The sequence below is a fragment of the Delphinapterus leucas genome, chromosome 5 (genome assembly GCF_059928025.1).
Source record: "Delphinapterus leucas isolate spDelLeu-1000000601 "Yukka" chromosome 5, BTC_Dleu_Yukka2, whole genome shotgun sequence".
Classification (NCBI taxonomy): domain Eukaryota; kingdom Metazoa; phylum Chordata; class Mammalia; order Artiodactyla; family Monodontidae; genus Delphinapterus; species Delphinapterus leucas.
The window spans coordinates 93062127-93085259 of record NC_143133.1 but is presented as its reverse complement, the minus strand read 5'-3'; the positions used below and the strand labels follow the sequence as shown (position 1 = coordinate 93085259).

Below are 23133 nucleotides of genomic sequence, written 5' to 3'. Positions count from 1 at the left end.
TTGTATAATAAGTCAGAATTGGGATTCATTCATTCATTAAATATTTATTGAGACCCTGCTATGTGCCAGGCAGTGTTCTAAATGCTTGGATACATCAGTACGAAAGAGAAAAATCCCTGCCCACAGGAAGCTTACAGTGTAGTGGGAGAGGACAGAAAATAACCAACAGACATAATACATAAGCAAATTTTATAGTATCTGAGAAAGTGACAAGTGATAATAAAAGGCAGAACAAGTAGAGTATGGAAAGGTTAGGTTGTAATTATAAATAAGGTGGTGCAAGGACAGGACTCACTGAGAAAGTGAATCTGAGCAGATTTGAAGTGGGGGGAAAGATTAGCCATGGGATATCTGGGCATAAAGCATTTCAGGAAGCGGAATTTTTGTAATCTTAGTGTTTGTAGGTATCAAAGAGGACCCCTATGCTTCTAAACAATATGTGTAATGATAGCTCAAGCAATATGATACCAGGAATGTTCAATCCCCTTTGGGCACTTTTTCCAGTTTAACAAGTGGGTACCATATACAAGAGGTGAGATTCCATGAAAATGTAAGACAAAGTGACCTTAGAGTGGTAATCATCACCAAATTATAGTAAATTATCTAAAACTACAGTAAATTATAAGTAAATGAGTAAAGAGACCCATTTACGGTCACCTCCAATATCTCTGGAAAACACCCTGATGCTTAAAACGAATTATAAGAAATAGGAGGAGTGCTGAACTGGGAAGAATAGTGTGGAGGGATATCCAACCTGTGTCAGTGATGTTCATATTTTTGTTCATATGAAACCTTTTAAAGAAGCCTGCTCCGTAAAACAGAAGCAAAGTAGGGAGCACAAAATCTACCTCTACAGTTGTGCTAGCAACCCTCAGGGTCATGAAAAGCACAATTTCAATTCTATAGTCAGTCTTTATATGGCCTCAGGAAATGTAGCTGGGGACAGAGAGACCAATCTCAGTGCTAGTAATAAAAACTGGTTTATATGAAGACAGTCCAAGAACACTTTTAACTCCAAAGTTTAAAAGGCATTAATCCATACGTAGACTAAAGTTCATACCTTCAGATCCCGGTGAATTATTGGAGTCTTACACTGATGCAACCTTGCAACAGCTTCACAGGTATCACAGAATATCTGTAACACTTCTGGTTCTGTAAAACCTGTCTGCAGCTTCTTATTCATCTGATTCACTACCTGCCCAGCTAACCAAAAAAGTAATTTTGAGAAGACATATTTTTAATAAATGAAGACTACCACAAACAAAGAGATTAAGAAATGTCTATGGTCTCAGGTAATGGAGAATTGGCTTTTTTTATAATTTTCATGTAAGGATGCTTATTATACCATATTGTGTTGATTCAATGACATACATTTTTTTTCACATTTTACATCTCTGAAGTGAAAACATCTTAAAATAAGTGACGTTCTGCTAATGCTATTGGCCATATTTTAACACCTCCAAATTCAGAGTGTACCTTGTAACTGATGGCATCACAGATTTGAAGAAACGGTTATTCAACACTGTGCTAGTTTTACGGGTAAACAGTGGTGAACAAAGATAAAGTCTCTATTATCATGGAATTTATAGTCTAAAGGCAGAGATAAACAATCACATAAATATTTATCATAATTATGTACAATAAGGACAATATGAGAAAAACCCAAATTTAAATTAGTGAAGGAGGATGGGGAGAAGAGAGTGCCAGAGAAGGCCTAAGGAAGTGATTATTTATGTTGAGACTGAAGGTTAATCAGGAATTAACCTGGCAGAGATCTGGGAGAACACACTAGTGATAGCAAGTGACATATACAAAGGCCTCTAGTTTGGGAAAGAGCTTAATGATTTTGAATAACTTAAAGAGAACCACTGTGGGTATGGTCTAGAAAGCAGAGAAGAGAGTAAAGTCAGATGATACTGACTAGACAAACAAATCAAGATTTTATCTTGAGATTTTTATCTTGAGAACCAAGGAAACTTCCTGATCTGACCTTTTAGAAGATCTCCTTGATTGGGGGATAGAGGAATCACAAGAGTGGAAAAAGAGAGATGGGTTAAGGGGCTAAGGCTCTAAACCAGGTTAAGAGATAGTGGGCAGAGTAACTTACTAAAATCAAATAGCCACAACAATGAGCCACGAGAGGATTATTAAATATTACAATGTACTACAATAATTGATAATCTAATAATGACAATTCTTAATTACTAAGAGAAAGTTTACTATTATTATATTTTAACAATGCAAGTAAATACACGATTCATTCACAGCATTCTAACAGAAATCAAGTTTGGAAATTTAAAAAGGCAAGCTTATGTTAACTTGAAACTTTCCTGTAACAAGTTTGAATAAATGAATGTCTGCTACTGTGTAATCTGTAAGAAGGTGCATACACACCTGTTACTTGTATTATTACTGTCTAAACAGCATTCTCATATATTTTCTGAAATAGGTGTTTTTTCTTAGAACTTTAAAGCAAGGGGAAAAAAAATTTATTTTGCCTATCAATCCTCAACTTTCAGAAAACTCAGGTCCATTTGGTTGTAATTTGTTCAAAGTGTCTCATATAAGATTGAGGCACCTGACTAGGCAGCAATTTCCTCCATCCTCGTTTGTCAGACGCCCTGACTCATGTTATCCAAAAATTAAACAGTAATAAAAGTGCTTTCTTGGTGTTCATTCACATTCTTAAAATATCTTTTCACAGATAAGAAATCATAACCTTGAACTCATTCTATCTTTTCCACACTTTCAATGTTGCAATGAGTAGAATAAATTTGAAACAAAAGTCAATCTTCTTTCTTCCCTTCAGAGATCTTTGGGCTTGAAACACAAAATCCAGTCCCCAAAAAAGGCTAAAAAGCTCTATTTGAGCTGCATTTCAAATGCAGAAACAAACAAAATTTCATTATTCAAAATCAAAGTCTTCTGAAAATTAAAGTAAAATTATTCTAATGAAAAATTTTAAAATCAGATTCAGAAAGGAAACAATGTATACTGAAGGTCTTTTAAGATAAGGTGCATGTAACTCCCGAATCTCTACATATTTTTCACAGTTATCATCTCCTAAACAAGAACTTTTATACTCTGCCTGATTTCATTATTAAAATTTAAAAAGTCAACATTTTTCTAGCCTCAACAATCTTCATCTCTCTGAGATTATACTTAATTTAAAATGCTATACCGGGCTTCCCTGGTGGCGCAGAGGTTGAGAGTCCGCCTGTCGATGCAGGGGACACGGGTTCATGCCCCGGTCCAGAAGGATCCCGCATGCCGCAGAGCGGCTGGGCCCGTGAGCCAGGGCCACTGGGCCTGCGCATCCGGAGCCTGTGCTCCGCAACGGGAGAGGCCACAGCAGTGAGAGGCCCGCGTACCACAAAAAAAAAAAAAAAAAAATGCTATACCATCCCATTTAAATTTTGATATGACTTTTTTTAACAAGGTACTTAATTTTATCTGCAGTAGACTGCACCATTGGCTCCCAAATACTCACTTGCCTAAAAACTGAAGCTCGTGTAGTTCCCCTTTTAAAATGTCTTCTGGATGACAATTAAACTCATCCAGAATTATGATTATGCTCAATTCAGTTATTTTTAAAAAGTTACAAGTAGCCAAGGGCTATTAGTCAACTCTCATCCAGCTAAGAATTGGCACCTTAAATGCTAGAATTCAGGAAAGTAGGGTAAAGAAAATCAATATTGTCTCCTTAAAGAGATCACAAATGCTTTACAGTAGAGAAGATGAGATATAAAGGAAAAACAATCAAGAAAATATCTAATTTTTTACGTTATATATGGAAATAAGTTACAAACATATCACAATAGATATTATAGTATTGATTCATTTCATTTTCCTCTGTCCTTCCCCCTTCTTACAAGACTGGAGTAAATGAGACCACATTTTCTCCATTATCATCACCAACCTCCTTCTCCTCCAACCTTCAGGAAGTGACAAGAGTTCCTGGTACCATAATTAACAATCATAACTGTCTTAAGAGAATTTATATATAAACCAGGGCTCCCTAGAATCCAAACTGTCAGATACAGTCTGATGAGGGAGGGGGGAAAGCAAGTTTGCAGGAAATGGATTAATTGCCCCCATTACACCCATTAAAGTAAAAAAAAAAAAACTTTTCAGGGACTAAAAATTATTATTATAATTCTTAAGGCATACTATACAAGTAAATATTTCTTTGAAAACACCACATTATATCCAAATAAAATGTGGTTTTCTATCTTCTGATGTTTTCAAAAGACCACATAATATAAGTTTATAAAAATTATAGATCAAAATGCATCCTTGAAATTTATTACATTTAATATGTTCAAAGATAACAAGGTAGCGTGCTGGAAAAAAATCTTGCAACACTAATATGGACACAGTATGCTCTTCTTGGTTGGATTATAAAAGAAATGTATAGGGATCAGGAAAGGTGACTGTTCTTTACATTTTAGATTTTCTGTTTAAAACCCAACAGCATTTTTCTAATTGTCCATTAACATATGCTCATATCATCATTGCATCAACTATGAGTAGGTTTTAAATACTTTTTAACAGCATTCCTTATTTAGGCAAATAATTAAAGCTGAGATTGCAATGAATGCCCAGAATTAGATGACAGCTGCCCTGGGAGAAACCAAGACACCTACTAACCCATTTTTATGGGCAAATTTTTTTAGCATAAAACAACCGCAGAAAAATACTTACCTCGACAATATTCCATTAAGATAAGCACTTCCCATACATTATCACTAACTGAATTAACAGTACAGTCCAAATAACCCACGATATTTTTGTGACCAGACAGCTCTTTCTGTAAAAAATAAACAAAATTTTAAAAACTGGCAAACATATGTTTTAAAGGTCTATCATTAACAATGATTTGAAGTCTAAACTGATATATTTAAAGCATTTCAAAAAGTAAGATTTAGGTGTAAGTATGGAATCCGACACATTTCAAAAAGGTTTCTACAGTTTCAATGGAAAGTTTATTTACATGTGACTGTCATTTCCTAACAAGCAAATAGTTAATGAATACTTATTTTAAATTCAATGGGGAAGAAAGAGATGGTTCATTCAAAAGTAACAGTTTCCAGGGCTTCCCTGGTGGCACAGTTGTTAACAACCTGCCTGCCAATGCGGGGGACATGGGTTCGAGCCCTGGTCCAAGAAGATTCCACACATCGCAGAGCAACAAAGCCCATGTGCCACAACTACTGAGCCTGATCTCTAGAGCCCACAAGCCACAACTACTGAGCCAAAGTGCCATAACTACTGAAGCCCACGTGCCTAGAGCCCGTGCTCCACAACAAGAGAAGCAGCCGCAATGAGAAGCCTGCGCACTGCAACGAAGAGTAGCCCCCACTCTCCGCAACTAGAGAAAAGCCCTCACACAGTAACAAAGACCCAACGCAGCCAAAAATAAATAAATTAAAAAATAAAAAAAAAGTTCCCAAAAGTAAGTGTACAAGATAGTCCTTTGGGACTCAAGAATAAAATATCAGAACTTTTACTTATTTTTATCTTAAAAAGATAAAGAAATTAAGCTCTAATATTTATGAACAATTACACTCGCGTTTGTTTGTTTTGTCTGCAACATATTGCAATTTATGTCCACCTAGTCAAGTGAATTTATGAATGTATGTACTTTTAACTAAATAACCTAAAAAAATAAACAAGTAGCTAAAAAGTATTTTTGTAAAGAAACCATAAAGATAACACTAGTATTACAAGTACAAGAAAATAAGAAGAAAATGGCAAATCTGACACTTTTGCTCCTAGTACAAGACAATCATTAACATTTATAAGGTTGACAATCATCAACATTTATAAGGTTAAAAATCATAATGATCTAAATAAGGTCTGTCTGTAAATTAAAAACTCTTATCAAGAATACTGTTTAAAATAATTTACATCCACTATCATTAAAATAAACCTAGTTTTAAGTGTGTAATATAATTTGAGATATTAGCTAACAGCAGCTGAACATGTGAATAATTCATAAATAAACATAAATAGTGAAGGATTAGTCATCAAAAAACAGTTTGAAGACAACTGCTCACGTCCCCAAAATACCTTATTTAAAAGCATAGGATCTGAGTTTTGCTGAGGTTGACGCTATATTTTATATATCTCAAAATTATACAAAATCTACTGAAAGGAAGAATTACAGTACAATACCATATCTGGGCTTAAGTTAGAAAACTTAGTCTAAGATTCCCTATTATCTCGGAGTAAATCTTTTCACCCTTTTGACTAATAGCCTTACCTGAAAAAAAGCAAGTCTCAAAGCCTAATCAACTCTAGTCTAGCTAAGGAATAGGGATAATAAAAGCAGAATTCTGATAAGTCATACTGTATAAATGTGTCTATCTTCAAACAAAAAGGATCAAAATATGTGTGTTGATAAAGATGTTGATACAAAATAAGAAAATCTCCCTCTTAGCAGCTGCGGAGGCTTGACAGTAACAAGTGTTTTCAAGGAAGTGGATAAACTAGAACCCTCCTAACACTGCTGGTGTGAACAGAAAATGAATGGTTCAACTGCTATGGAATTAATGGTTCCTTAAAAAGTTAAATGTGGAATTACCATATGACCCAGCAATTCCACTCTTAGATACATACCCAAAAGAACTGAAAATAAACAATACATATGTACACATATTCATAGCAACACTACTCACAATAGCCAAAAGGTAGAAATAGTCCAAATGTCTATCCATGGTTTTTTTAAAAAGTCCATCAATAGATGAACACATAAACAAATTTTGATACATATATAGTATATATAATGGAATATTATTCACTCATAAAAAGGAATGAAGTGCTGATAAGTGCTACAATGTGGATGAACCTTAAAAATATGGTAAGTGAAAGAAGCCAGACACAAAAGGTCATATATTGCTTGATCCCATGTATATGAAATATCCAGAATAGGTAAATCTATCGAGACATAACATAGACGGGTGGTTGCCAGGGCCTGAAACAAGAGTGGAATGGGGAGCAACTGCTTCATGGGCAGGGGTTTCCTTTTGGAGTGATGAAAAGGTTTTAAAACAAGGTAGAGGCAGTCTGTGCACAATACTGTGAATGTACTAAAAACCACTGAATTGTTCATTTCAAAATGTGAATTATAAAATGTGTAGTATGTGAATTTCACCTAAATAAAACAAAAATGTTAAATATATATATTAGCACTTGATAAACAGTGGATGAGGAGGAGGGAGAGGAAGAGAATTAAAGAAGAGAGGAGGACAAGGAGAAAGAGGGGAGAACACGAATAAGAAACCACCCAGAGCACTGACAATAAGCAACTCTAGAAAAAAAGGAAATTTTTATTCTGTAATTTTCTCGAAATGTTTAATCTAGTTAACTGAGTAACTGAAATTTTCTTTAATGGCGTATTAAAATATTTTTCACTTTTCCTAATATTAAAGAAGAATTTTTTCCTTGCTGAAGCATACCTTACCAATACTACAGAGTTCACACACACACACGCAAGTCAACTTTACAGCATGATTTTAAAAATAAAAAGCAAAACTAACTGTGGTCTGTGAATACTAACACATATAAGTGAATGTATTAAATACCCAGGGGAAGCGTAAGCACCAAATTCAGGATAGGGGTTTCCTTTTGGATGAGGATAACAGTATAAGGATAACATTACAGAGGAATACACAGAAGGCTTCAACTGTATCTGTAAGCCTTTAATTCTTAAGTTGGGTAGGGGGTAAACTGGTGTTCACTAATTTTCTACATTCTTCTATTCTCAAAATATTCCATAATTTAAATTTATTTTAAAAAGGAAAAAAGAAAGCAGAGAAGCTTGCCTGTTGAACTACAATAGGGAAGGGAGGAAAGGTAGGAGCTGTTTCTATTTAGCCCTAAGTATGGCTATAAAGAGTACACTTCAAAGGTTATCTAGATGTGCCCAAGCCAATAAGCAGCTTGCCTACAGGCTGGTTAATGTTATGTGAAAAACTGAAAGAAAATACACCAAATTTTTCAAAGGGAATTACTCTTTCACTTACCATAATTGTAATTTCCCTTTTACAAATGTTGAGGTCTGTCGCGTTATTGACATACATTCGCTTCAATGCATAGCGGAGTCCACCATGAGTCCGCACCAGGAAAACTGTGGAGAATCCACCTAGAAGAACAAGAATCTATTAAATAAGAAGAATTTGAAGCTCCTGCCAAAATCATGTAACAGCACTGAGGAGCTTAATCTCACAGGGAAAATAAACTGATTGTACACAAGACAAAAATAAGAACAGTAAACAACTAACACATTGTACTAAATTAACAGCCCAATCATTGGCTTCCTATGCCAATCATGAAGTAGCACATACAGGATAACATGCTTCTCAAGTTAAAATATACAAATATCATTTGAGTGGGAATATTTCTTATATAGGACGTGGAAAATGTTAACAACTTAACTATATCACTATAGTTTGGCAAATACTAGTGATTGCCTACCCATCAGCCTCTCCGTCTTAGTGATGACAAAACACTGATGTGATTTAATATGAGACATCAACGGGATCAGATGGGTGGGTCCCTCTTAAAGTTCCAGGGGATCAACCAACACTGTTCTAAGGCAATAATGGGAATCTCATTTCCTCTTGTCAGCAGCTGATTTAGGATTGAATATGTAACCAATTTGGGCTATATGGGACATAAGGAAAAGTATGCTGAGGGTTGCAGGAAAGATTTTCCAACCAGAAAAAACAAAACAAAACAAAAAAAAGATTCATATGACGAGGCTCTGCTCTTCCTTCCGGCTTTTGGATTTTGTTGTATAAGAATATACTCTTTAGACCTATGGCAACCATATGTGGTCATGACGGAAAAAAGAATCAGAGAGGAAATGACCCAAAACACTGAATTACTTTGGCAACTGAATTACACAAGCCTTCCAGACCTCTCACGTGAGATTATAAATGTCCTCATTATTTATGCCACAGTCTGTTAACTGTACCCCAGAAAGCATCATATATGAAACAAATAGCCAGGTATTCTAAAGGACAATTACTTCTGTCACATACAAAAAAGATTTCCACCTTAAGTTTTTAAAACTCATTTTAGCATAGGATATTTTGTAGCTTCATTATAATTTTAAAACAAAAAAAATTACCGATACCCTCATTCACCAGAGGGAAGACAGCAGAAGCAAGAAAAACAGAAGCAGGAAAAAATACAGAAGCAAGAAGACAGCAGAAGCAAGAACTACAATCCTGCAGCCTGTGGAACAAAAACCAACATCACAAAGAGGTAGACAAGATGAAAGGGCAGAGGGCTATGTACCAGATGAAGGAACAAGAAACAACTCCAGAAAAACAACTACATGAAGTGGAGATAGGCAACCTTCCAGGAAAAGAATTCAGAATAATGATAGTGAAGATGATGCAGGACCTCAGAAAAAGGATGGAGGCAGAAGTCGAGAAGATGGCAAGAAATGTTTCAAAAAGATCTAGAAGAATTAAAGAACAAACAAACAGAGATGAACAATACAATAACTGAAATGGAAAATACACTAGAAGGAATTAATAGCAGAATAACTGAGGCAGAAGAACGGATAAGTGACCTGGAAGACAGAATGTGGAATTCACTGCTGCAGAACAGAATAAAGAAAAAAGAATGAAAAGAAATGAAGACAACCTAAGAGACCTCTGGGAAAACATTAAATGCAACAACATTCACATTACAGGGGCGCCAGAAGGAGAAGAGAGAGAGAAAAGACCCGATAAAATATTTGAAGAGATTATACTTGAAAACTTCCCTAACATGGGAAAGGAAATAGCCACCCAAGTCCAGGAAGCACAGAGAGTCGCATACAGGATAAACCCAAGGAGAAACACACTGAGACACATAGTAAACAAATTGGCAAAAATTAAAGACAAAGAAAACTTATTGAAAGCAGCAAGGGAAAAATGACAAATAACATACAAGGGAACTCCCATAAGGTTAACAGCTGATTTCTCAGCAGAAACTCTACAAGCCAGAAGGGAGTGGCATGATATACTTAAAGTGATGAAAGGGAAGAACCTACAACCAAGATTACTCTACCCAGCAAGGACCTAATTCAGATTCGATGGAGAAATCAAAAGCTTTACAGGCGAGAAAAAGCTAAGAGAATTCAGCACCACCAAACGAGCTCTACAACAAATGCTAAAGGAACTTCTCTAAGTGGGAAACACAAGAGAAGAAAAGGACCTACAAAAACAACCCCAAAACAATTAAGAAAATGGTAATAAGAACATACATATCGATAATTATCTTAAACGTGAATGGATTAAATGCTCCAACCAAAAGACACCGGCTTGCTGAACGGATACAAAAACAAGACCCATATATATGCTGTCTACAAGAGACCCACTTCAGACCTAGGGACACATACAGACTGAAAGTGAGGGGATGGAAAAAGATATTCCATGCAAATGGAAATCAAAAGAAAGCTGGAGTAGCAATTCTCATATCAGACAAAATAGACTTTCAAATAAAGACTATTATAAGAAACAAAGAAGGACACTACATAATGATCAAGGGATCAATCCAAGAAGAATATATAATTGTAAATATTTATGCACCCAACATAGGAGCAACTCAATACACAAGGCACCTGCTAACAGCTATAAAAGAGGAAATTAACAGTAACACAATAATAGAGGGGGACTTGAACACCTCACTTACACCAATGGACAGATCATCCAAACAGAAAATTAATAAGGAAACACAAGCTTTAAATGACACAATAGACCAGACAGATTTAATTGATATTTATAGGACATTCCATCCAAAAACAGCAGATTACACTTTCTTCTCAAGTGTGCACAGAACATTCTCTAGGATAGATCACATCTTGGGTCAAAAATCAAGCCTCAGTAAATTTAAGAAAATTGAAATCATATCAAGCATCTTTTCTGAGCACAACGCTATGAGATTAGAAATCAATTACAGGGGGCTTCCCTGGTGGTGCAGTGGTTGAGAGTCCGCCTGCCGATTTAGGGGACACGGGTTCGTGCCACAGTCCGGGAAGATCCCACATGCCGCGGAGCGGCTGGGCCCGTGAGCCATGGTCGCTGAACCTGCACGTCCGGAGCCTGTGCTCCGCAACAGGAGAGGCCACAACAGTGAGAGGCCCGCGTATACAGCAAAAAACAAAAAAAAAGAAAAAAAAGAAATCAATTACAGGGAAAAGAACGTGAAAAACACAAACTCATGAAGGCTAAACAATATGTTACTAAATAACCATAAGATCACTGAAGAAATCAAAGATGAAACCAAAAATACCTAGAGACAAATGACAATGAAAACACTACGATCCAAAACCTATGGGATGCAGCAAAAGCAGTTCTAAGAGGGAAGTTTAAACCTATAGAAGCTTACCTCAAGAAACAAGAAATATCTCAAATAATCTAAAATTACACCTAAAGGAACTAGAGAAAGAAGAACAAACAACACACAAAGTCAGCAGAAGGAAAGAGATCATAAAGTTCAGAGCAGAAATAAATGAAATAGAAACAAAAAAAAAACAATTGCTAAGTTCAATAAAACTAAAAGCTGGTTCTTTGAGAAGATAAACAAAATTGGTAAACCATTAGCCAGACTCATCAAGAAAATAAGGGAGAAGACTCAAATCAATTAAATTAGAAATGAAAAAGGAGAAGTTACAACAGACACTGCAGAAATACAAAGCATCCTAAGAGACTATAACAAGCAACTCTATGCCAATAAAATGGACAACCTGGAAGAAATGGACAAATTCTTAGAAAGTTATAACCTTCCAAGACTGAACCAGGAAGAAATAGAAAATATGAACAGACCAATCACAAGTAATGAAATGGAAACTGTGATTAAAACTCTTCCAACAAACAAAAGCCCAGGACTAGATGCCTTCACAGGTGAATTCTATCAAACATTTAGAGAAGAGCTAACACCCATCCTTCTCAAACTCTTCCAAAAAATTGCAGATGAAGGAACCTCCCAAACTCATTCTGTGAGGCCACCATCAATCACCCTGATACCAAAACCAGACAAAGATACTACAAAAAAAGAAAATTACAGACCAATATCACTGATGAATATAGATGCAAAAATCCTCAACAAAATACTAGCAAACAGAATGAAACAATGCATTGAAAGGATCATACCATGATCTAGTGGGATTTATCCCAAGGATGACAAGGATTTTTCAATATATGCAAATCAATCAATGTGATATACCATATTAACAAACTGAAGAATTAAAACCATATGATCATCTCAATAGATGCAGAAAAAGCTTTGACAAAATTCAACACCCACTTATGATAAAAACTCTCCAGAAAGTGGGCATAGAGGGAACCTACCTCAACATAATAAAGGCCAGATACGACAAACCCACAGCAAACATCATTCTCAATGGTGAAAAACTGAAAGCATTTACTCTAAGATCAGGAAATAGACAAGGATGTCCACACTCGCCACTATTATTCAACATAGTTTTGAAGTCCTAGCCATGGCAATCAGAGAAGAAAAAGAAATAAAAGGAATACAAACTGGAAAAGAAAAAGTAAAACTGTCACTGTTTGCAGATGACGTGATACTATATAGAGGATCCTAAAGATGCCACCAGAAAACTACTAAAGCTAATCAATGAATCTGGTAAGGTTGCAGGATACAAAATTAATGCACAGAAATCTCTTGCATTCCTATATACTAATGATGAAAAATCTGAAAGAGAAATTAAGGAAACTCTCCAATTTACCACTGCAACAAAAAGGATAAAATACCTAGGAATAAACCTACCTAGGGAGACAAAAGACCTGTATGCAGAAAACTATAAGACACTGATGAAAGAAATTAAAGATGATACCAACAGATAGAGAGATATACCATGTTCTGGGATTGGAAGAATCAATATTGTGAAAATCACTATACTACCCAAAGCAATCTACAGATTCAATGCAATCCCTATCAAATTACCAATGGAGGGCTTCCCTGGTGGCGCAGTGGTTGAGAGTCTGCCTGCCAATGCAGGGGACACGGGTTCGAGCCCTGGTCTGGGAAGATCCCACATGCCGCGGAGCAACTAGGCCCGTGAGCCACAACTACTGAGCCTGCGCGTCTGGAGCCTGTGCTCCGCAACAAGAGAGGCCGCGATAGTGAGAGACCTGCGCACCGCGATGAAGAGTGGCCTCCGCTTGCCACAACTAGAGAAAGCCCTCGCACAGAAACGAAGACCCAACACAGCCAAAAATAAATAAATAAAATTTAAAAAAAAAAAAAAAAAAAAAAAAAAATTACCAATGGCATTTTTTACAGAGCTAGAACAAAAAATTTTTAAATTTGTATGGAGACACAAAAGACCCGGAATAGCCAAGCCGTCTTGAGGGGAAAAAACAGAGCTGGAGGAATCAGACTCCCTGACTTCAGACTGTACTACAAAGCTACAGTAATCAAGACAATATGGTACTGGCACAAAAACAGAAATATAGATCAATGGAACAAGATAGAAAGCCCAGAGATAAACCCACACACCTATGGCCAACTAATCTATGACAAAGGAGGCATATACAATGGAGAAAAGACAGTCTCTTCAATAAGTGGTGCTGGGAAAACTAGACAGCTACATGTAAAGAATGAAATTAGAACACTCCCTAACACCATACATAAAAATAAACTCAAAATGGATTAAAGACCTAAATGTAAGACCAGATACTATAAAACTCTTAGAGGAAAACATAGGCAGAACACTCTATGACATAAATCACAGCAAGATCTTTTGTGATCCACCTCCTAGAGTAATGGAAATAAAAACAAAAATAAACAAAGGTGACCTAGTGAAACTTAAAAGCTTTTACACAGCAAAGGAAACCATAAACAAGATGAAAAGACAGGGCTTCCCTGGTGGCACAGTGGTTGGGAGTCCGCCTGCTGATGCAGGAGACGTGGATTCATGCCCTGTTCCGGGGGAATCCCACATGCCGCGGAGCAGCTGGGCCTGTGAGCCAAGGCCACTGAGCCTGCACGTTCGCAGCCTGTGCTCCGCAGCGGGAGAGGCCATGGCAGTGAGAGGCCCACGTACCGCAAAAAAAAAAAAAAAAAAGACAACCCTCAGAATGGGAGAAAATATTTGCAAACAAATCAAAGGACAAAGGATTAATCTCCAAAATATATAAACAGCTCATGCAGCTCAATATTATAAAAACAAAAGACCCAATCCAAAAATGGGCAGAAAACCTAAATAGACATTTCTCCAAAGACGACATACAGATGGCCAAGAAGCACATGAAAAGCTGCTCAACATCACTAATTATTAGAGAAATGCAAATCAAAACTACAATGAGGTATCACCTCACACCAATTAGAATGGGCATCATCAGAAAATCTACAAACAACAAATGCTGGAGAGGGTGTGGAGAAAAGGGAAGCCTCTTGCACTGTTGGTGGGAATGTAAATTGATACATCCACTATGGAGAACAGTATATGGAGGTCCCTTAAAACATGAAAAATAGTACTACCATATGACCCAGCAATCCCACTACTGGGCCTATACCCAGAGAAAACCATAATTCAAAAAGACAGATGCACCCCAGTGTTCATTGCAGCTCTATTTACCATGGCCAGGTCATGGAAGCAACCTAAATGCCCATTGACAGAAGAATGGATAAAGAAGATGTGGTACATACATACAATGGAATATTACTCAGCCATAAAAAGGAACGGTATTGGGTCATTTGTAGAGGCGTGGATGGATCTAGAGACTGTCATACGAAGTGAAGTAAGTCAGAAAGAGAAAAAAAAATATCGTATATTAACACATATATGTGGAACCTAGAAAAATGGTACAGATGAACCAGTTTGCAGGGCAGAAATTGAGACACAGATGTAGAGAACAAACATATGGACATCAAGGGGGGAAAGTGGTGGGGGTGGTGGGGGTGGTGTGATGAACTGGGAGATTGGGATTGACATGTACACAATGATGTGTATAAAATTGATTACTAATAAGAACCTGCTGTATAGAAAAATAAATAAAATTCAAAAATTCCAAAAACAAAAAAAGCACTAAAGACTCCACACACACACACGCACCTACACACACGCGCGCGCACCTACACACACACACACACACAAAACTGTTAGAAGTAATAAATTCAGTGACGTTTCAAGATCAAATTTTTTTTTAAAATGTCACTTTTATCAATTTGTTAGTCCTTCTAACACAGCAATCTCAGCAATGATAAGGCACTAGCACTCCAGTTCAGTGCAAAATGCTCAAAGGAAAAGTAAACTATTGGGGATAAACAACAGGGGAAAAGAGCTCCTAGGATGACAGTCCAGAATCAGTACAGATTCATTCCGGAGTCTCTATATCCTCTAACTGCACGTATAAGAAACTGTACAACTCCCACCTTATAGATCTGGATTTCCATGTATATAATGTAGGGGAAATCAAATCAAACACTCACAAGGCGGTTACCAGGAGAGAAAAAGATGATGTTTGGGAAAGGTACTTTAAGTAAAAGCTCTAACAATTCAGGGCATTTGTTTAAAAGATGCTCATTTAACATTAATTTCATATGCAAACATTAACGAATTAGTAGCATTAATAAAGTGCTACTTAAGCTACTCAAATTTTATTTGATTAAAAAATTAAAGACAATGCTAAAACTTAGAATATATCTAGATACAGAAGTAGTATGGGTACAGGTCAAGATAAATCATTTATATAGCATTTGTTTTGAGATATTTTAGAGATTCCCCTAGAGCAATGATTCCCAAGCATAACTATGCATCAGAATTGCCTGGTGAGCTGGTGTGTGTGTGTGTTTATCTTGAATAGTTTCCAGGTTCTGACAAGCCTGAAGCAGAAGGTCTCAAGTCAGGACAAATACATACATTTTGCTAAACCACCCCTTACCCATTATTCTACTTTTGTATATGTTCTTATGAATATATAATAATATAAACTGAGTATTAACTGGGGCGGCAGTGGGAGTCCCCCAGATGGTTCTGATGCACAACCTAGTTAAGTACACACTGAACCACAGTAAAAAAATTCCTGAAGGAAACATGGATTCTATACATCAGCGGTCCCCAACCTTTTTGACACCAGGGACTGGTTTCGTGGAAGACAACCTTTCCATGGACGGGGCTGGTGGGGGGTGGGGGGGGGTTCAGGCGGTAATGTGAAAGATGGGGAGAGATGGGAAGCTTTGTGCCCTCACCCACTGCTCACCTCCTGCTGTGCAGCTCAGTTCCTAAAAGGCCTCGGACCAGTAGCAGTCTGCAGCCTGGGCACTGGGGACCCCTACTATACACCCATTCTCAACCATACATATAACAAAGTAATTTCATCCCTATGAATTAGGAAAATTAGGGGAAAAATGTTAACTAAGTTTTGTTCATAAAACCCCTGTTTCTAAAAATTAAAGTTTGATAATTTCACCAATCCTATATCAGACATAGATCTGGCAAAATGTTAAGTTTTCTACATAGAGAGATGACGTGTTCATCAACTATGATTTCCACCTAAACATGGTAAACACTGTACTGGTCGTCAGCAGTGCCTGCTCTGAGAATGAAATGGAATAATTTGTTTATATTTCTCCAAATACTATATTTTCCAAATTTTTCTGATTAAGTATTAGTTAGCTAATATTATTTCTGTTTGAAGAATGCATTTAGTGGGAGGTAACTAGTTGAGACATTATAGTAATCCAAGAGAGGACCATTATCTGCTTGCCACCAATCCATATCCACCAAATTCTCCAACACACATTCTTCACAGAAGGCTTTCAGGACCAACCCAATTCATGCTCCTCACTCCCTCAGGCACCTCTATATAGAGTTTTGACTATATTATCACATACTTCAATTTTTAACTCATTTTATACATAAATCAAAAGAATTTATGGCAGTAACCACAAATTCCACTTATTTTATATTTCTATGTCCAATTCAACATATTGTTCAATTCAAGCCCAGTTCCAGGCACGGCTGCTAAATTAATACTAAATTTATACTTCCAAATATTGGATTACAAGAATACTATAAAACATTCCAAATGTTCTCAAAATCCCATGAAAATAAAAGAATTAATGACAGATTTGGTCTTTGTTATGTTAAAGAGGTGATTACTGGTGATGTCCCTAGATAGCTTCAGGTTGTAGGCTGGTCCCAGAAAAACCAACTACTGTGTATGATTAGACGGTTGAAACTTTTCAGACTTTTTCCTATCCCATCTCCCAATCTCTGAGGAGAAAAGAGTGGTTAGAGATTGAGTTCAATCACATGACCAATGATTTAATCAACCATACCTATGTTAAGCTACTTCAATAAAAACTACAAGTAACAAGGTACAGAGAGCTTCATGGCTGGTGAACATACTAACATACTGGGAGAGTGGTGTATCCTGACTCCACTGGAACAAAAGCTCCTGCACTAGAGAAACTTCTACACCTCATCCTATGTACCTGTTCATCTGGGTTTTTCATTTGTATCCTTTATAATAAAATAGTAGTCATAACTACAGCACTTCCCTAAGTTCTGTGAGTAGTTCTACCAAATTATCAAACCTGAAGAGGGTGTCATGGGAACACCCAAATTTGCAGTCAACCGAGTCCATCAGAAGTGGTTCCCTGTCATCTGAAATGGGGGCAATCTTGTAGGACTGGGCCCACTTGGGGGGTCTGCACCTACTCTGGGTACTGTCAGAATTGAACTGAATTGACAGACATCCAGTTGCTGTCAAAGAATTGTTGTTGGAATGCAACCACTTATCTAGTAGTTGTACTTAAGGATGTATTTTATCTTCTACTTAGGAAGATGAGAAGTATGTCATCAAACAACAGTCAAGAAACATTTAATGTAACCATAATTCAAAATGGATTTGTAGTGATCCAAAAGGTCACTACAAATTGGGTCCTTAATAAATATTTGTTCATACAATTAAGCTTCCTAATTGTATGCACAGCACCTCTTTAAAATTCTCACAGCTTTCTGTTCCATACCATATAGCATATTTGATCCTGTTTATCAATCTGTCTCTTCCACTAGTTGTTAAGCAACTTGATGAGGGTCTCACACAATAGTAAGTGGAAAATAAATAATCAATGTGTTTAGAACATAACTGTTAAGTCACTTTTGAATTAACCAAACTGCTCTGAGGAAAGAAAAAGAAAAAGGTATTTTTTTAACAAGGTTTGCCTTGTTAAACCTAACATACACTAATTTCTTTGACATAACCTGACTACAAGCAAAAAAGTTTCCCAATCACTACAAGAAATCAATTTCATCAGGCATAATTTGCATTCTGAATGTCCCTCAGTTCCTAATCAGTATTTTCTTTCCAAAGAACTGAAAAGCCAACTTGGAAAAAGTTACATAAAATTAGATACCATTAAATGTTTCCTGTAACTGAGGTTCTCAACCCGTTTTCTTGCCCAACATGAAGGACTCTACTCACTCCCCAAAATGATAGAGACTGTCAGTGAACTGGGAGAAAAGTCTCAAAGTTGAGAAATATGATATTAAGAAACTGATTCAGCAAGGATCATCATTGTATGACAAAATCCTAGATGAAAGGTTTATGAGAAATAGGATAGTTGCATGGTGTCAAAGTATCAAAAGGAAAAACATTCCTTTTCATGGGAGAAATTTGGGGGTCACTAATTTGGCATTAATATTGACATTATATGCTTCCTGATGTGATGGAATATGAAGTAATTAAAGAGCATCACCTGTGAAGTACCTTTGTTAAAAACTTTTAACCTAATAAAACTTACGGCTTAAATTGCAGTTTACAGAAAACAGGGGCTAGGAGAATATGGAAAATGATAACACAAAGAAACACTCAAAGTCTGAGAGATTAACTCTGGCTAGCTTTCTTGTACAGTGTTCCATATGTGGAGTACAAAAATGAGGGGAGCAGGGCTACATTACAATAAAATGTAATACATAATCCTTGATTAATTACTAGTTTTGAAAGAAACTGTAAAACATGATTTTTGTTGATAAACTATTTGAAAGTAAGTGGTCCCTTTGGGACAATGACAAGTCTTGGCACATCCACAACTACTGAGAGGTATTAAAAGTGTAATAGGCTGCTTGGGCAAGCACAGATGTTTAAGAGACAACCAAAAGCTGAGGCAGGGCTGAATGACAAGATTCATCTGTTACACAGGGTCACTCCTTCAAAACTGTGAGAGGTGGTTCTTTCATCTACTGTATGGAAACCAACACAGAGAGTCAAGCAAAATGAAGAAACAGAGGAATATGTTCCAAATGAAAGAACAAGATAAAACCTCAGAAAAAAAAATAAAAATCCCTAACGAACAAGAGATAAGTAATTTACCTAATAAAGAGTAATGATCATAAAGATGCTCACCAAATTGAGAATAAATGAACAGTAAGAACTTCAAAAAAGAGATAAAAAATATAAAAAAATAACAACTAGAAGTCACAGAGCTGAAGAATAAATAACTGAACTAAAAAATACACTAGAGGGGTTCAACAGCAGACTGGATGAAGTAGAAGAATCAGTCAACTCAAAGACAAGGCAGTGGAACTCAACCAATCGGAGCAGCAGAAAGAAAAAAGAATGAAAATGAGTAGAGATAGCTTAAGGGGCTTATGGGACAACATCAAATGAACTAACATTCACAATATAAGGGTCCCAGAAGGAGGAGAGAGACAGAAAGGAGCAGAAATCTTATTTAAAGAAATAATGGCTGAAAGTTTCCTTAACCTGAGGAAGGAAAGAGACATCCAGTTCCAGCAAGTCCAGAGTTCCAAATAAGAGGAACCCAAAGAGACTCACATCGAGACACATTATAATTAAAATGTCAAAAAATAAAGACAAGGAAATAACATTAAAAGCATCAAGAGAAAAACAACTTGTTACATACAAGGGAACCTCCATAATCCTATAAGCAGATTTTTCAGGAGAAACTTTGCAGGCCAGAGTTTTATATTTCTATAAAAAAGTATGAAGGTTCAAAGACAAAAGCAGTAAAAATAACTATGATTACAATAATTAGTTAAGGGATACACAAGATAAAAAGAGGTAAATTGTGATATCAATAATATAAAGTGTAGACGGGAGGGAGTAATAATGTTGAGCTTTACAATGGGATCAAACTAGAGTCGTTTTCAACTTAAAATAGACTATTATAGATACAAGTTGTTATATGTAAGACTCACGGTAACCACAAAGCAAAAACCTATATAGGCACACCTCAGAGATACTGTAGGTTCAGCTCCAGACCACTGCAATAAAGCATATGGCAATAAACCTAGTCACACAATTTTTTTGGCTTCCCATTATATAAAAAGTTACGTTTACACTAAACTGTAGTCTATTAATGGTACAATAGCATTATGTCTTAAAAATGTGCATACCTTAATTAAAAAATACTTTATTGCAAAAATATACTATCATCTGAACCTTCAGAGAGTCATAGCAATAACAGCAAAGATCACTGATCACAAATCACCAAGAAAAATATAATGATGAAAAAATTTAAAATACTGCAAGAATTACCAAGATGTGACACAGAGACACCAAGTGAGCAAATGCTGTTGGAAAAATGGTGTTGATAGACTTGCTCAATTCAGAGTTGCCACAAACCTTTCATTTGTAAAACATGCAATATCTATGAAGTGCAATAAAGGGAAGTGCAATAAAACAAAGCACAATAAAACAAGGTACACCTGTAGTAAATACACAAAAGATAAAGAGAAATATAAGCATACCATTAAAGAAAACCATCAAACCACAAAAGAAGCCAGAGAAGAACATAGGAAAGAAAACAACAAAACCATGCAGAAAAAAATTAGTAAAATGGCAGTAATCACACACCTAACTGTAATTACTTTAAATATAAATGGACTAAATTCTCCAATCGAAAAACACAGGGTGGCTGAATAAATTTTTTAAAAGACTAATCTATACACTGTCTACAAAAGACTCACTTTAGATGTAAGGACACCCAGACTGAAAGTGAAGGGATTAAAAAAATATTCCACGTAAATGGAAACCAAAAGAATGCTGGAGTAGCTATACTTATATTAGACAAAACAGACTTTAAAACAAAGACTGTAAAAAGAGACAAAGACGGGTGTTACATGATAAAGAGATCAATCCAACTAGAAGATATAACATTTGTAAACATTTATGCACCCAACATAGAAGAACCTAAATATATAAAGCAAATATTAACAGACCTAAAAGGAGAAATAGACAGTAATACAATAATAGTACAGGACTTTTATACCCTACTTACATTAATGGATAGATGCCCAGACAGAAAATCAATAAGAAAACATCAGCTTTAAATAACACATAGACCAGATGGACTTAACAGATATGTACAGAACATTTCACCCAAAAGCGACAGAATACACATTCTTCTCAAGTGCACATGGAACATTTTCCGAGACAGATCATATGTTAGGCCACAAAACAAGTCTAAAAAAATTTAAGAAGACTGGAATCACAGGAAGCATCTTTGCCGACCACAACAGTATGAAACTAGAAATTACACAAAGGAAACTGAAAAATTCACAAATAATATGGAGATTAAAGAACACGCTACTGAGCAACCAATGGCTTAAAGAGAAATCAACAGAGAAATTAAAACCTTGAGACAAATGAAAATGAAATGTAACATACCGAAATATATGGGATGCAGCAAAAACACTTCTAAGAGGAAAGTTCATAGTGATAAATGCCTGCCTCAGGAAACAGGAAAAGTCTCAAATAAACAACCTAACTTTACACCTCAAGGAACTAGAAAAAGAACAAACAAAGCCCAAAGTTAGTAGAAGGAAGGGAATAACAGAGATTAGAGAAGAAATAAATGAAATAGAGACTAAAAAGACACTAGAAAATATCAATGACACTAAGAGCTGATTCTTTGAAAAAAATGAAATTGGCAAACCTTTAGAAAGACTCACCAAGAAAAAAAAGATAGAGGACTCAAATAAATAAAATCAGAAACAAAAGAGAAGATCTTACAACTGATACCACAGAAACACAAAGGATCATAAGAGACTACTAACAAATTGAACAACCTAGGAGAAATGGATAAATTCCTAGAAATACAAATCCTACTAAGACTGAATCATGATGAAATAGATAATCAACTATGCTCCAAAATAAATTTTTTAAAAAATAGCATCTAAATAGCCAAAAGTAAATAAATAAAAAGAAAGAAAAGAAATAGACAATCTGAACAGACTGATTACTACTAATAAGGAGACTGAATCAGTAATCAAAAACCTCCCCACAAACAAAAGTCCAAGATGAGATGGCTTCACTGGTGAATTCTACCAAACATTCAAAGAAAGGTTAATAGAAATCCTTCTCAAACTCTTCAAAAAGTACAGGAGGTAATTCTTCCAAACTCATTTTATAAGGCCAGCATTACCCTGATACCAAAACCAGACAAGGGTATCACAAGAAAATTACAGGCCAATATCCCTGATGAACACAGATGCAAAATACTCAACCAACAAAACACTAACAAACTGAATTCAACAATACATTAAAAGGATTATACACCATGATCAAGTGGGATTTATTCCAGGGATGTAAGGATGGTTCAACAGCCACAACAGTCGATGTGATATACCATAACAACATGAAGGATAAAAATCATATGATCATTTCAGTAGATGAAGAAAAAAAGTTGACAAACTTTAACATCCATTTATGGTAGAAACTCTCAACAAAGCAGGTACAGAGGCAACGTACCTCAACCTAATAAAGGCCATATATGACATATAAGCCCACAGTTAACACTGCACTCAAAAATGAAAAGCTGAAAGCTCTTCCATGAAGATCAGGAATAAGACAAGGATACCCACTCTCACCACACTTATTCAGCAAAATATTGGGTTGGCCAAAAACTTTGTTCGCGTCTTTTCATAACATCTTATGGAAGTCCTAGATAGAACAATTAGGCAAGAAAAAATAAATAATAGGCATACAAATTGGAAAGTAAGAAGTAAAACTGTCACTATTCACAAATGATATATATATAGAAAACCCTAAAGACTCCATTCAAAAACTGTTAGAATAAATGAATTCAGTAAAGTTGCAGGATACAAAATCAATACACAAAAATATGCTGCATTTCTAT

The 23133-nt window shown here is 36.0% G+C and overlaps 1 protein-coding gene across 10 annotated transcripts in view; it reads right to left on the bottom strand.

The window, feature by feature from the left end:
* Positions 1-23133, bottom strand: part of BMP2K (BMP2 inducible kinase) — a 126296-nt gene that overhangs the window by 60135 nt on the left and 43028 nt on the right. For all 10 annotated transcript variants that reach the window (XR_016393338.1, XM_022599485.3, XM_022599486.3 and 7 more), the window contains 3 exons: positions 8028-8146; positions 4705-4810; positions 1061-1203 (listed from right to left, as the gene is read on the bottom strand). Coding sequence is in view for 9 of the 10 variants with exons in the window: in XM_022599485.3 (XP_022455193.1) it covers positions 1061-1203; positions 4705-4810; positions 8028-8146 (368 nt within the window). In the remaining variant the exon portion in view is untranslated. The remainder of the gene's footprint in view (positions 1-1060; positions 1204-4704; positions 4811-8027; positions 8147-23133) is intronic.